The sequence below is a fragment of the Trichechus manatus genome, unplaced genomic scaffold, assembly GCF_000243295.1.
Source record: "Trichechus manatus latirostris isolate Lorelei unplaced genomic scaffold, TriManLat1.0 scaffold00117, whole genome shotgun sequence".
NCBI classification, from domain to species: domain Eukaryota; kingdom Metazoa; phylum Chordata; class Mammalia; order Sirenia; family Trichechidae; genus Trichechus; species Trichechus manatus.
Genome location: NW_004444053.1, coordinates 5,608,944 through 5,624,851, shown reverse-complemented (window position 1 = coordinate 5,624,851; position 15,908 = coordinate 5,608,944). Strand labels below are relative to the sequence as shown.

The 15,908-nt window shown below is 41.9% G+C and overlaps 1 protein-coding gene across 2 annotated transcripts in view; it reads right to left on the bottom strand.

Moving 5' to 3' along the window:
* Nucleotides 1-11,026, bottom strand: part of FMO1 (flavin containing dimethylaniline monoxygenase 1) — a 58,512-nt gene extending 47,486 nt beyond the window's left edge. The window contains exons 1-2 of one of the 2 annotated variants that reach the window (XM_004384105.1): nucleotides 11,001-11,026; nucleotides 2,644-2,781 (exon numbers count right to left, since the gene is read on the bottom strand). In XM_004384105.1, coding sequence (XP_004384162.1) covers nucleotides 2,644-2,775 — 132 coding nt within the window. In that variant the 5' untranslated portion in view covers nucleotides 2,776-2,781; nucleotides 11,001-11,026. Of the gene's footprint in view, nucleotides 1-2,643; nucleotides 2,782-11,000 lie in introns of those variants that run through there. The other variant, XM_012557755.2, reaches the window with a different exon arrangement.
* Nucleotides 11,027-15,908: the final 4,882 nt, after the last annotated feature.

The window sequence follows — 15,908 nt, the reverse complement described above, 5'->3', positions numbered from 1 at the left end:
AATTGATGCGATTTTACCTCAGCTATTGCTTGATAACATTTTTACTCATCTTTTTGATGTCCGGTCACATTCCCCACCATATTTTTTCATTACCTTTTCTATTTTTTTAATTCTTCAATCCCATTAACATCCCGCCCCCTCTTTGCCCTCCACAGATGCCACATTTTCCTAGAAGAATTGAGGCCTCTGGGGTATGCCCTTTCGTCTTCTTTTACCTCTACTTCAACATTTTTCTTCCATGTTCACTTGCTCTTCTCCTCTAGTCTCTGAGGAACATGTGCCTCTCCACATTTCTAAAGCTAACCCTTCCATGTAGGCTTGTAATTTCACTCCTTGCTTTTTCTGCCAGGATCTTGTCCCAATTTGGGCTTACATATGTCTTTCTACACCCATATATGTGTGTCTTCCCATCATGCAAACAAAACAAAAATAACAAAAAATAAACATCTCAATTTTGCTCCTCACTCCCCATTGCTTTCTAAACTGAGTATGAATGTCTTACCCAAGCATTTGAGCCACCATTCTCCCTACCCATTACTTCTCTTACACATATCACATGCACCAATAAGCCATTGCTATGGTGGTGTAGTGGTTAGGAGATCAGCTGCTAACCAAAAGGTCGGCAGTTCAAATCCACCAGCTGCTCCTTGGCAACCCTATAGGGCAGTTCTACTCTGTCTTATAGGGTCGCTACGAGTTGGAATTGACTCGATGGCAACAAGTTTTTTTTGTTTTTTGTTTTGTTTAATATGTCCGATACTTTTTCTTTATTGGTTCCCTCCCTGGTTTTTCTCTGCTGAGTCTCTTTTGTCTGGTGAAATCCTTCCAAGCCCATCTCACACCATGTCTTCTATGAAGCCTTCCCTGGTTTCCTTCAAGTGGATGTAGCCCTGCCCTCATTTAAACACCCACAGCACTGTTTCTGACTTCCAAGATCCTAGCCTTCTTCCATCTTCCTGGCTTGCTCTTTGGGGGTAGGGTGAGTACTTCTCAGTTTGTGTCCCCTTTGCACTGCTTTGTGCCCAGGTGTCTCACCTGCCCAAGCCACACAACCAGTGGGCACAGCTGTATCTAGAGCCTATTTGTTTTGGTTCTTAGACCAATGATATTTTGTGTTAATAATTAGGTGTCTGTGACTTATATAAGGAGCATTTTTGTCTGGTTCCCCAAGAAGTGAAAGGCCCCAAGAGCCTTTGATTTCTGGGCTCACTTTTTGCTTTGAATAAGAGTACTTTAACCAAAGAACTCTGCTAATTACCCCAGCAATTGGGCAGTTTCATCTTGCAAGCCAACTCCCAACTCTGATGGAGTAGTAGTGTTTGTCTGGAGCAGCGTGTTGAGAAGGATTCTGAGGCTCATCAGGGGAAGGGTATCATGCTTGATTAGCAATGCCTTCAATGACATGAGAAGGCAGGGTTGTAGCATGGGCATCAGGTTACTGCTGTTCTGTTGGAACATAGATAGTTTGAATCTTGGAAACAGACGTGCTCTTTCACCTACTCCCTTTTGGGAAGTCTATATGCATTGATGAGGTGGTTGGTCACATTTCAAGTTCTTCTTTCTATGAGGCAAGCTGGCCAAAAATGGGAGTACGGACCAAACTAGAAGCTTTGGCCTCTCTGGAACTTTTTTAACTGAGTTAGAAGATAATTACTTTATCCCAGTTCCAAATCCCAGCCTTTCTGTACATAGGACAATATTGTGTCTTTTTCTCAGCCCCTCAGGGGATCCAAGGCTGGGATATCTGACACCTTCCTCTTTTTTGCTAATCCTGGCATTTTTCTCCTCAGCACACTTAAAGCTTGTGGGAAATGTGCTTGTCTTCCCTAGGAGGGAAAACAGGAGCTGGGGAGATTCATTGCAAATGGTTTTCTGGCCCAGCCATGGATCTCACAGAACACTTTCCCCTCCTTGCTTCAAGGGCTCAGTGGTCCCCATTCCAGTCAAGGGCAGGGTTTACAGTACCATCTCCTCATTTCTCCTCCCAGCCCCCTGTCTCATCCAGACTGTAACGCTGCTGAGATTTGAGAATATTACTTCTCTTTTGCTTAGGTGGTAAAAAAAGACTCCCAACCCACATTCTTTACCCCAAATCAAGGGCAAAGTCCTAAGCATGGACTGGGACTGTCTGGCCAGCAGCATGTTGAGTATGGGATTCATCCTACCCTGAGTCCTGAGCCCCTGGAATGGAACTACAAAAGGGCTGGAAAAGGAAGCAGGTAAAAGCAACTCAGCCTTGCAGGCAGGGGCTGAAACTCCTCCTCTGTGCTCCCACTCTTGCCCCAAGCCCTGTAGTCTCTGGTCTGGCCCCGGTTCTGGTTCTATTCTCCCTGTTCTGGGTTTTCGTTGGTCTGTCCTGGTCAGTCTGTCTTTTTCTACCTTTCGTGGGCATCTTTGGAAACATTTCTTCATCTTGGCTCTGTACAGAGTCTAAGGCAGCTGGCACACCTACCACCCAAGCTCAGCTGCCCTGCTTCTTTCTTTGATCAGTTTCAATGACGCTTCCAGGCCCCCCGTTCAAGCCTACCTTTCTAGCTCCTTCCCAGGACCACTGGATCTTGTGGAATAAATACATGTATCTTTCTGCACCAGTCATGCCATTTCCCAATAGACAAACAAGAAAGCTGTTGAAACCCCACTTACGGTGAATCTCCACAGTCCCCCAAGGTTGTCGCTCCTCTCGAAGCAGGTGGGCTCCAGTCCTTCCTCCAGACAGCACTTGATGGAGGCCAGACCACTAACCCCAGCTCCCACAATTGCAACTCGCTTAGCCATGTTGTCCTGTGCAGGGAAAAAGGAAGCAGAGCTTTTATTTACAAGTGAAAGCCCCACCCCATATGTGGCTGTTCTAGCAAACCAGAAAAAAGAATCTGGAAGATTAAAGGATTTACTCAGTTTGAATCCTCTGTAGCTGGTCTCTGGTATGTAAATGTGAAAAGAGAAATGTTCAGGTCACTGGGTTAACCTGCACACTCTCTATGTTCCCACATCTAGTTCAGAGATGCTGCCGAGAGTTTGTACAGTTGTTAAGGCTGTAGCTTTTGGCAGAGTGGCTGAAATTGGACCCTGGGCTCAGGTGGACAGTCTCACATTCTGTACTGTGCAGCTGCCTCCAGTCTCTCTTCTCTAATCCTAGAATTGATTACAGCAGGAGGCCAGGAAAGGATAATCTTGTCTACCGTGTTCTCTTAATAACATGCAAAACTGAAGCTCAGATTGGTGTGATGACATTGTACAAGGCAACACAGTTGCAACTGGTGGAGTGGAGTTGAGACTAGGAGCCAAGACACTTTGGCCACTGCAGGTGCTGCCACAGTGCTGCTCTGGGTAAACTCTAGTCTGTGGCATCCTTCCAGGGTTCCGGCTGTGCTGTCGATGTATCTCTCTCCCACTGGTCACCGAGGATGGTCACCAGGGGCAGAGGGACAGGGACTAATGCTGTAAGTTTCTGGTGGCAAGAAAGGCATGGAAAACCTTCCCTCTTTCTCGATCTGATACTGATTCACCCCCAGGGAACACGACAGAGCCACCATTGGCACAAACTGGTAAATCATCTGGCATGAGGCTAAGCGTCAATAACACAGTCTTGTAAGAAGGCTGAGAGGTGGTATAGTGTATTGGTTAAGCAATCAGGCTCTGGATCCAGGCTGGTTTAGTGCAAGCCAAGCTCTTGACAGTTACTACTGTGTGATCTTGGGCAAGTTATTTACCCTTTCTGTGCAATGTAAATCTGTTGCTGTCAAGTCAATTCCAACTCATGGTGACCCCATATGTGTCAGAGTAGAATTGTGCTTCCTAGCGTTTTCAGTGGGTGTGGCCTTTTGGAAGCAGATTACCAGGACTTTCTTCTGAAGTGCCACTGGGTAGATTCAAACTGCCAACCTTTTGGTTAGCATCTGAGCGCTCAACCATTTGCGCCACCCAGGGACTAACTCCGTGAGACATAAAAAAGAAAAAAATAGTAGTAGCTTCCTTTCAGTGTTTTGTGAGAATTAAGTAACACATGTTAAGTACCTTAGAACAGTGCCTGCTGAATAGTAAATGCTCAGTAAATGTAAGCTATTGTAACTGTAAAAACATTTTCCAAAATTTCTTTCGCCTTCTTCCTTTCACATCAATGAGCCTCTGTTCTTCTAATTCTGATAGCATTTTGGGTCAATAGCACACACAGCAGTAAATCATGTGCTGTTTGATGTTGTTTCCTAATAGATGTTTGTTCTTAAATTTGTAAGTTTTTAAAGCGGAGGGGTTGTCTTAGTTATCTAGTGCTGCTACAACAGAAATACCACAAGTGGATAACTTCAACAAGCAGAAATTTATTCTCTCACAGTCTAGGAGTCTAGAAGTCCGAATTCAGGGTGCTAGCTCCAGGGGAAGGTTTTCTCTCTGTGTCAGCTCTGGGGGAAGGTCCTTGTCATCAATCTTCCCCTGGTGGAGGAACTTCTCAGCGCAGGGACCCCAGATGCAAAGGACGTGTTATTCTCCTGGGTCTTGTTTCTTGGTGGTATGAGATCCCCATATCTCTCTGCTCACTTCTCTCTTTTATATCTCAAAAAAGATTGACTCAAGATACAACCTAATCTTGTAGATTGAGTCCTGCCTCATTAACATAACTACCTCTAATGCTGCCTCATTAACATCATAGAGGTAGGATTTACAAAAACATGGGAAAATCAGATCAGATGACAAAATAGTGGACAATCACAGAATACTCAGAATCATGACCTAGCCAAGTTGACACACATTTTTGGGGGACACAATTCAATCCATAACAGGGGTCATGTCTTTTTGGGCACAGAGTAGGTCTGGAAGTGCCCACCAGAAGTTTCCCTGAACATTTTCTATTTCCTTGTTTCACAGACGGATTTGTTTCTCAAAGTTGGATATGCATTTTTTTGGTTTTCGGATTGGGAGCCTGAGATTATGGGCTCACTGAAATATAAAATCTGTTGCTGTCAAGTCAATTCTGACTCATAGTGACCCTATAGGACAGAGTAGAACTGCCCCATAGGGTTTTCATGGAGTGGCTGGTGAATTCGAACTGCCAGCCATTTGGTTAGCAGTTGAGCTCTTAACTACTGCACCACCAGGGCTCCATCAGTGAAATATAAGCAGCTCATATATAGGCACTGCATCTGTTTTGTTCACTGCTGTGTCCCCAGTCCCTACGGCAGTACTTGGAACATAACATAATAGATGCTCAAAAAATATTTCTTGAATGAAATGAAAAAGCCTATTTCTTTTCAGGTGTTGCTTGCCTAAAGCCCAAGCTCCTGGATATGATTGACTAGGGAAGGGCTAGTAGAGTCCATTTAGGAGAAGTCGTGCTCTAGACCCTGATCAACACTACAGAAGCAACAGCCTTCTATAATTTTCCACTCTCTGGGTCCTAGAGTAGAAGAGTGACCCTACAGTCAGAGAAATAGCTGATATAATGAAAAAAAGTGTGGGCATCGGGGCCAGGCATATCTTGTTGCAGATCCTTGCTCTGTCATCTACCAGCCTGGTGACATAGGAAAACTGCTTACCTTTTGAAGACCTCGATATCCTCATGTACAAAATGGAATGTCAATGTTGTTCATTTCATGCAACATAGTACATGAAATTGGACTCAGGACTGGGATGGCCAGAATCTTATTTTCGGACTTTGCTGCTGCCTCCAATCTCTCTAATCCTAGAATTGATTAGAGCAGGAGACCAGAAAAGGACCATCCATAAAAAACAGCCAGTTTGATAAGGAAAATGATTCTATGAAAAAAGAGGGGGAGATTGCACCACATATAAATACGGTATTTGCGGCTGCTTGCAGGAGCATGCTGGCTCTATAAAGATAGATCTAATCCAGAGCAAGACAGGCATACACTCAGCAGGACAGCAGGAAACAAAGCAGCTTCCTTTCCTTAAGGGAGAGTGAGGAGCCATTTCCAAGAGGCAGACTGAGAAAGAGGGTGGGACACTGTCCCTAGCACAGGCTCCACGGAAACTACAGTAGAAATTCCCCAGGAGAGTGGCTAGTAGTGTCTGTCCTGCCATAGTGGCCGTGGGAGCTGTCACAGGGCAGGAGGGATGAGGCCTGGTGTAGAGAGCACCAGTGTTGTATATTTCCCTACCTAGGATATTGTATTGTCAGGTGTGCAGAGGGGATTGAAAGCACTGGGCTGGTGCTGTGAGAAAGAATGTGTCTCCTCTGATTGTGAATCCTGTCAGAGTGCAGCCTAGACCTGGCTCTTCTGGGAACAAATGTTGAGGTCTTGGGCAGGAAAATGAACTGCCTTGGATTCAGTTTGCAAAAGAGGTTATTAGTGTTGACTCTTGCTCCTAGGGCCTGACGCAGTATTGCAAACATCTGAGTTTGAATGTGTGAAATATCATCAGGTAGAGGACTAGAACTGTGGCTGGTGGTGGAACCGAAGACATTCCATGGAGGCAAATTTTAGCTCAATATAAGCACTTTCCAGCATTTCATACTCTGAAATTGACTTTGTTTAGGTAGAATATAGGTGACTAATTGTTAAAGATATTGTAAATAGGAGATTAATAAGAGATTAATTACGAAGACTGAGAATTCCAGAACACTTAATTGTACTCATGAGGAACCTGTACATAGACCAAGAAGCAGTCGTTTGAACAAAACAAGGCGATACTGTATGGTGTAAAATCAGGAAAGGTGTGCATCAGGATTGAATCCTTTCACTGTACTTATTCAATCTGTGTGCTGAGCAAATAATTTGAGAAGCTGGACTATATAAAGAAGAACACAGCATCAGGATTGGAGGAAGACTCATTAACAACTTGCTTTATGCAGATGACACAGCCTTGCTTGCTGAAAGTGAAGAGGACTTGAAGCACTTACTGATGAAGATCAAAGACTACAGCCTTCAGTATGGATTACACCTCAACATAAAGAAAACAAAAATCCTCACAAATGGACCAATAAGCAACATCATGATAAACAGAAAAAAGATTGAAGTTGTAAATGATTTCATTTTACTTGGATCCACAATCAACACCCACGGAAGCAGAAGTCAAGAGATCAAAAGACTCATTGCATTGGGCAAATCTGCTGCAAAAGACCTCTTTAAAGTGTTAAAAATCAAAGATGTCACTTTAAGGACTAAGGTGCACCTAACCCAAGCCATAGTGTTTTCAATTGCCTCATATGGATGTGAAAGCCGGACAATGAATAAGAAAGACCAAAGAAGAATTGATGCCTTTGAGTTATGGTGTTGATGAAGAATATTCAGTATACCACTGACTGCCAAAAGAATGAACAAATCTGTCTTGGAAGAAGTATAGCCAGAATGGTCCTTAGAAGCAAGGATGGTGAGACTATGTCTCACATACTTTGGACATGTTATCAGGAGGGATCAGTCCAATAGTGATTTTCTAATTCAATTAGTAGTTTTGTGTTGTTTAAGTTATTTTACTTTTTATGTTTTATAAATTCACTTTTAGCCAATGACTCTTGCCTTACCAATTTCATCACTTTTTCTCAATTTTTACTATTTACTTATTTCATATTTAGGTGGCCTTGACAAGGCTTTCTTGATTAAAATAATAAAAATAATACAGTTCTTTAAAAACTTCCAACAAAGGAATGGCCAAATTTTTATCGACTTCTCCTATAACATTTTAAGTATGATTTTTGCATTGTCATGTGAAATAGAACTTTGATAATCAGCCGAGTTAGTGTATTTTTTACCCTAATAATATTTTCTCCCTATCAACCACTCTATTAAAGTAAAATAGTCACTGACTAAAAATTATTTTTAATTTAAAAAATATAAGAGAGAACAAAACTCCAAAAAGTGGTTGTTTAAATTTCTAAAATCACTTGTGTTTGGAAGCGTTTGTTTTTGTCCTTGAGGGAAGGCTGTGTTTACTGGTGTGCTCACGTAATCCTGTGTTTGTTTTTCCAATCACGGGAACGACTCAAATGAGATTATGCCGATATATCAAGCAGAGTCAAAAAATAAAGACAGAAAAGAAAAGCCTTCAGGCTGACTTTGAGATCTATTTTGTGCACTCCATTTTTCTTGTGGTTACCAATTTTTAACCACGGGATTAGAAATGACTCTTGTTTTCCTGTGGAGCATATGCTGCTTCCTCTACTTCAAAGAAAGGAAATGCAAATGTGTAGTTTACTGAAGTTGGACTCAGGGTCCCCTTTAGTTTATTAGGATGAGCTAGAGGGTCAGAACATCAGGCTAGGACTGTCATTTCCAAACTGTGCACAGAGGCGCTCCGGGTTATTTTATATTTTGAGGAGAGCACAGTGACACTCGATGTCTGTGAACACTGCGCTATTAGCTGGCGGCAGTTCATGGTTTTAATATTCTACAGTACTGAGTCCCTTTTGATGATGTCATATCTTTGCAAAGCTGGATTTTCAGCAGTTGCTATGATAAAAACAAGTTCTGCACGAAAATTGAGTGGAATGGGAAACGAAGGGATGATTTCCAATCTGATTCTATGGTTTGAGAAATTATGCCATGCCCAACAGGCACATACATCTCATTACTAAATAATTGTGATTTTTTTAAGAATGAAATAAGAATATTATTTTTTAATTTATGTGTATCATTTTTTCAAACAGCTGCAAATTATTAGAACGTAAGTACTTAAGTTGTTTGGACCTGGGAGCACTGTGAAAGAATTAGTCACATGCTAAGCGCCCCTTGAGCCTAGAAAGTTTGGGATCCTCCGGGCTAGCGTCTGGGCTAGAAATTACCTTCTGGACATTTTCTTCTTGACTCTGAAACCTTACCTATTGGTGTCAGAATAATGCAAATTATATTAGAGCCTAGCACTATATCATAACTGTTATTGTTAGTTACTGTTGAGTAGATTCGGACTCATGGCGACCCCATGTGTCAGTGTAGAACTGCTCCATAGGGTTTTCAAGTCTGTGATCTTTCGGAAGCAGATCATCAGGACTGCCTCCCGAGGTGCCTCTGGGTGGGTTTTGATCCGCTAACCTTTTGGCTAGTAGACCAGTGCTTAACTGTTTGTACTGCCCCAGACCCCATTGCTGTTGCGTTGAATCCGACTCATAGCGACTCCTATATCAGAACTAATGTTTCTTAATTGTTTCCGGTCTGTGACTCAGCCGTTCCCATTGGTGCTGTCAGACTTGTATTCAACCCTTTATTTATCTGTTCCCCATCACTATTCCCCTAAATACACCCTTCTTGCTTTCTCTCTCTGCCTCTCTCTCACACACACACCATATACACTTAAACTTTCGTAGCACATGGAAATGTCTCAAAATACTGATTAGCACAGAGCGTACAATGATAGCTTTTCCTCAAGTGGACTGTGGTGTTTCACGAGTAATTATTGTTAGTAGATCCAACTGGATGGCAATTGAGGGTGGGTGAGGGTGCCGACTTAACCCCTATGAACAAATCAGCACAAACTGTTAAGAAACACGGGTGGGAGCAAGAGCATGCTCTGGGATTTCTCTCTTTCAGCTGCAGCTCCCACCTCCTCAAGCCTATTCCTAACCACAACCATCAGATAACAAAAATTCTGCCAGGCTCTAAGTCTGCCTTGACAGTTACAAAGCCACAGCAAGTTCCCTAGGATGGAGGCAGGGACGGATGACCCAGTAAGCAAGGTAAGCATGGACTTACATGTGCTTACCTACTAATCTGTAGCGAACAATTTCACAAGTTTTTCACCACTTGAAAAACATGAAATTGTTCATTACAGATTAGTACGTAAGCACAAGTAAGCCCAGGCTTACCTTGCTTACTGGTTCATCCGCCTGTCAGGGATTGTAACTTTGAAAAGAGAGAGGCTTTGATTCTGTAGGAAGGTGCTGTGGGGTTGGGAGAGAGACAGAAGCCAGCCATACCTAGAAGCAGAATCTTTGATATGGTGAAAAAGTGTGAAATTGTTTACTACAGATGATCTGGTAAGCAAAGCAAGCACTGTGCTTATCTTGCCTACTGGATAACCCGCCCTTGGCTGGAGGGGAATCTCTAAATAATAACCAAGGACTGAAAGTCAGGTTCTCCATCAGAGAAACAGATGGCATTGAAATGGATACCTAAAATTTATTTTCAAAACCCTTGAAATTTATAATCTTGTGGATTTAGCTGGGTGAAGGATTAACAAAAAAGATCTGTCAATGGTATAAACATCAAGAAATGTTGACGTAACTAATAAAATGAAACATGAAACATTTTTAAAAGCAGAAAAAGACTAGCACAAATTAGTCAGATTCCAAAGGGAGATTGCCTTTCTCTTCTCCATTTGCACCAAATGCCAAAATTTGGTAGACAACCCCTTCCCGTCCCCGCACCCCAAATTGTCTCACACCATGTTAGAACTGTTGATTGAAACTCTTAAGAACAACTACTGATTTTCCTTTGCATTAAAATCCAGATTTCCCCCTTTGATTCAACCAATTAATAATCTGCCCTGCAGTGTACTTACCAGTGTACACAAAAGACACCACAGTATCTGACTTTACTGGCCTGTTAGAAGTGGTCAAGCATTTAACTGGCCCATTACAAGTGGTCAGTCATTTACTACATTGCTTGCGCTTTGGGCAGGTAGTGGCTTTATAACTTCTCCAGGGTCACAGGCAGAGGGAGTGGCATTCTGGTGAAGCGATTCTGTCCTGGAGCACAGAAACAGAAGAGGGAAAATCTGGCCTCCACCTTCCTTATCCAGAAGGATCAGAGGTTAGATCTGGTTTCTTATTTTAAAATCAAGAAAAACAAATCCAACGCCATCCAGTCGATTCCGACTCATGGCGACCCTGTAGGACAGAGTAGAACTGTCCCATAGGGCTTCCGAGGCTGTAATCTTTCCAGAAGCAGACTGCCACATCTTTCTTCTGAGGAGTGGCTGAACTGTAGACCTTTCATTTAGCAGCCGAGCGCTTAACCACTGCACCATTAGGGCTCTTTTTTACTTACTTAAAAAAAAAAACAAAAGCAACCTGTTGTGGTAGAGTCGATTCCGACTCATAGCAACCATGTATGTACTTGTAATTCTTGGGGCCAATGGCTCTGCCACGTTAGATCTGTGGACCAGGAAGCAATCAGAATGGGCCTATGTGAGCGAAGGTTGGTCTGGGAGTCCCTAGCACACCAGATGAACCTGGTCTAAGAGATAAGGAATTGTTATGCAGAATTTGTAACCTAAGGTTAGACATTGTTTGTATTTTAACTTGTCAATTAATTGCAACAGTGAAATGCCAAGAAAGCCTTGTATTGTCTCGTGATATGCACTTTAAATTCACTTTTCTGTCTGCAAAATATAAATTAGGTTAAGGAGTCACAGCAGCATTCTCAGTTTTCATCAATTTCACTCTTTAAAGGGGATAGAATAAAATAAGACAATCAAGTCAACTGCTTGAAGGGTGTTGGTCCATTTCACATTTAGAGAAAATTAATTTTTAAATCATAAGAGCTCAGCTGCTAGCCAAAAGGTCAGCAGATCGAATCAACCAGCAGCTCCTTAGAAGCCTTATGGGGCAGTTCTACTCTGTCCTATAGGGTTGCTATAAGTTGGAAATGACTGGATGGCAATTGGTTTGGGTTTTGGTTTAAGTGCAGATGATGGCCCAGACACTGTGGAAATATAAGACAAATACGTGCAAGGAGCATAGCCTTTGAAGTCACAAGTCCTGGGTTTAAGTATTGTTTTTATCAGTTATTAACAGAGTAATCTTGGACAAATTGTGTAACTTTTCTCTGCTTCAGTTTCCTCACTTTAAAATAGGCATAATAAAACCTGCTACAAACGGTCGTGGTGAGGATTAGAATACATAATCTCTGAAGAGAGTTTACACTTAGTCAATACTCTATGAATGATCATGGTGATGATGATGATGATGATAGTGTCATTCCTAGACAGATAAAATGTCTTGATTATTAATTCATAATATTGAAATGACTCCCACAGGCGCAGAGGGTAAACTCCAGGAGAGGCTGATAAGACAGGAGCAAGAGCGAGGGTTTTGAAAGAATAAAATGTCTTTTCCCTGATTTTCTATCTGGTCAGTGTCTGATAAAACTACATCTTTTGGCCCTGTGCCCTGAGGGCCTTGTCTATCACTGAGTACACAGCTCATTCACTGGGCTTCCCCCTTGCCTTATTTCTGGCTTGTTAAACACTTGGCAGTGAAACAGCATTGTTAGTCCTGTTGAGTTAAGCCGCCTTCATGCAGCTATGAAGATGATAATATTTGGAAATGATAATACTTGGATTATTTCCAAGCTTAACTTTTACCCAGAAAGTAAGCCTTCAGAACGACTATTAGTTCAAATGTGTTTTTAAAAATCAAAACGTGTTTAACATTAGTGCCAGGAACATCTTGAGGGGCAGGGCCACAGTTAGTGTCCCAAGGCCCTGCGACTTAGGCACTTACTTTGATGTCTGCATGGTGCAAACGCTGGGCCTCACCAGGTGTGCTGCTAACATAAGTGGAAACAAAGAACTTTCAAATGTTGGTTGAGCATAAACATGAACACTTTACTATATCATCTCATTTTCCATAATTACCAAGGGGGGAAGAACAGTTTCTGTCCATTCTGACTCATGGGACGCCATATGTGTCAGAGTAGAGCTGTGCTCCATAGAGTTTTCAGTGGCTGTGATCTTTTGGAAGTAGATTGCCAGGCCTTTCTTCTGAGGTGCCTCTGGGTGGATTTGAACCACCAGTCTTTCAGTTAGTAGCATAGTGCTTAGCCAGTTGTACCACAAAGACTTGTGGTAATTAAAAATGAGAAGATTGGCTTTCAGTGGCACCCTCACTTTCTGCTATTTTTAGGGCTTATTATAAAAAAGTTGTATTTTCGCCCATGGAATGGGGCAGATATACCCAGGATCTTTACCAAAGTGGACTTAGACCCTGAGAAGTCAACAGTATTCTTTAGGGAGTATGTTGAACTTTCTGCACCTGGTTGGATTGTACTTTCTAGCTTCCTATTGATTGGTTGATTTGTTGTACTGTAGGGGCTTGGGCGTTGCTGTGATGCTGGAAGCTATGCCACTAGTATTCAAATACCAGCGGGGTTACCCATGGTGGGCAGCTTTCAGCTGAGCTTCCAGACTAAGCCAGACTAGGAAGAAGGACCTGGTGGTCTACTTCTGAAAAGAATTAGCCAGTGAAAACCTTATGAATAGCAGCAGAACATTGTCTGATATAGTGCCGGAAGATGAGCCCCTCAGGATGGAAGGCACTCAGAATAGGACTGGGGAAGAGTTGCCTCCTCAAGGTAGAGTCGACCTTGATGACATGGATGGAGTCAAGCTTTCGGGACCGTCATTTGCTGATGTGGCACAACTCAAAAGAGAAGAAACAGCTTCAAACATTCATTAAAAATTGGAACGTGAAGTGTACAAAGTATGACTCTAGGAAAATTGGAAATCATCAGAAATGAAATGGAACACATAAACATCGATATCCTAGGCATTAGTGGGCTGAAATGGACTGGTATTGGCCATTTTGAATCAGACAATCATGTGGTCTACTATGCTGGGAGTGACAACTTGAAGAGAAATGGCATTGCATTCATTGTCAAAAAGAACATTTCAAGATCTATCCTTAAGTACAATGCTGTCAGTGATAGGATAATAGCCATACACCTACAGGGAAGATCAGTCACTATGACTATTATTCAAATTTATGCACCAACCACTAAGGCCAAAGATGAAGAAATTGAAGATTTTTACCAACTTCTGTAGTCTGAAATTTATCAAACATGCAATCAGGATGAATTGATAATTGCTGGCGATTGGAATGTGAAAGTTGGAAAAAAAGAGGAAGGACTGGTAGTTGGCAAATACGGCCTTGGTGATAGAAACAATGCCAGAGATCACACGATTGAATTTTGTAAGACCAACAACTTCTTCATTGCAAACACCTTTTTTCAACAACATAAATGGTGACTATACACGTAGACCTTGCCAGATGGAATACACAGGAATCAAATCGACTACATCTGTGGAAAGAGACGATGGAAAAGCTCAATATCATCAGTCAGAACAAGGCCAAGGGCTGACTGTGGAACTGACCATCAATTGCTCATATGCAGGTTCAAGTTGAAGCTGAAGAAAATTAGAATAAGTCCACGAGAGCCAAAGTACTGCTTTGAGTATATTCTAACTGAATTTAGAGACCATCTCAAGAATAGATTTGATGTATTGAACACTAAGGACAAAAGACAAGATGAGTTGTGGAATGACATCAAGGACACCACACATAAAGAAAGCAACGAAAAAATGACCAAGTAAAAGAGCTGAACAGAAGATTTCAAAGGGTGGCTCAAGAAGACAAAGTAAAGTATTATAATGACATGTGCAAAGGCCTAGATTTAGAAAACCAAAAGGTAGAACAAGCTCGGCATGAAAGAACTGAAGAAAAAATTCAAGCCTCGAGTTGTAGTATTGAAGGATTCTATGGGGAAAATATTAAATGATACGGGAAGCATCAAAAGATGGAAGGAATGCAGAGAGACACTGTACCAAAAAGAATTGGTCCATGTTCAACCATTTCAGGAGGTAGCATATGATCAGGAACTGACAGTACTTAAGGAAGAGGTCCAGGCTGCAATGAAGGCATTGGTGAAAAACAAGGCTCCAGGAATTGACAGAATACCAATTGAGATGTTTCAACAAGTAGATGCAGTGCTGGAAGTGCTCACATGTATGCCAAGAAATTTGGAAGACAGCTACTTGGCTAACCAACTGGAAGAGATCCGTATTTATGCCTATTCCAAAGAAAGGTGATTCAACTAAATGTCTAAATTATCGAACAATATCATTAAATATCTCACGCAAGTAAAACTTGGCTGAAGATCATTCAAAAGTGGCTGCAGTAGTACATTGACAGGGAACTGCCAGAAATTCAAGCTGGATTCAGAAGAGGATGTGGAACCAGGAATATCATTGCTGGTGTCAGATGGATCCTGGCTGAAAGCAGAGAATACCAGAAAATTGTTTAAATGTGTTTTATTGACTATGCAAAGTCATTAAACTGTGTGGATCACAGCAGTTTACGGATAACAATTCGAAGAATGGGATTTCCAGAACACTTAATTGTGCTCATGAGGAACCTATACATAGATCAAGAGGCAGTCATTCAAATGGAATAAGGGAATACTGCGTGGTTTAAAGTCAGGAAAGGTGTGCGTCAGGGTTGTATCCTTTCAATCTGTATGTTGAGCAAATAATCTGAGAGGCTGGACTATGTGAAGAAGAACATGGCATCAGAATTGGAGGAAGACTCATTAACAACCTGCATTATGCAGATGACACAACCTTGCTTGCTGAAAGTGAAGAAGACTCAAAGCTCTTACTGATGAAGATCAAAGACCACAGCCTTCAGTATACATTATACCTCAACATAAAGAAAACAAAAATCCTCACAACTGGACCAATATCATGATGAATGGAGAAAAGACTGAAGTTGTCAAAGATTTCACTTTACTTGGGTCCACAAACAACATCCATGGAAAAAGCAGTTAAGAAATCAAAAGATGCATTGCATTGGGCAAATCTGCTGCAAAAAACTTCTTTAAAACGTTAAAAAGTAAAGATGTCACTTTAAGGACTAAGGTGTACCTGACCAAAGCCATAGTGTTTTCAGTTGTCTCGTATGCATGCGAAAGCTGGACAATGGATATGGAAGACCAAAGAAGAATTGTTGCCTTTGAATTATGGTGTTGGTGAAGAATATTGAATATACCATGGACTGCCAAAAGAATGAACAAATCTCTCTTTGAAGAAGTACAGCCAGAATGGTCCTTAGAAGGAAGGATGGCAAGACTATGTCTCACATACTCTGGATATGTTATCAGGAGGGATCAGTCCTGGAGGAGGACATCATGCTTGGTAAAGTAGAGGATCAGTGAAAAAGAGGAAGACCCTAAATGAGATGGATTGAC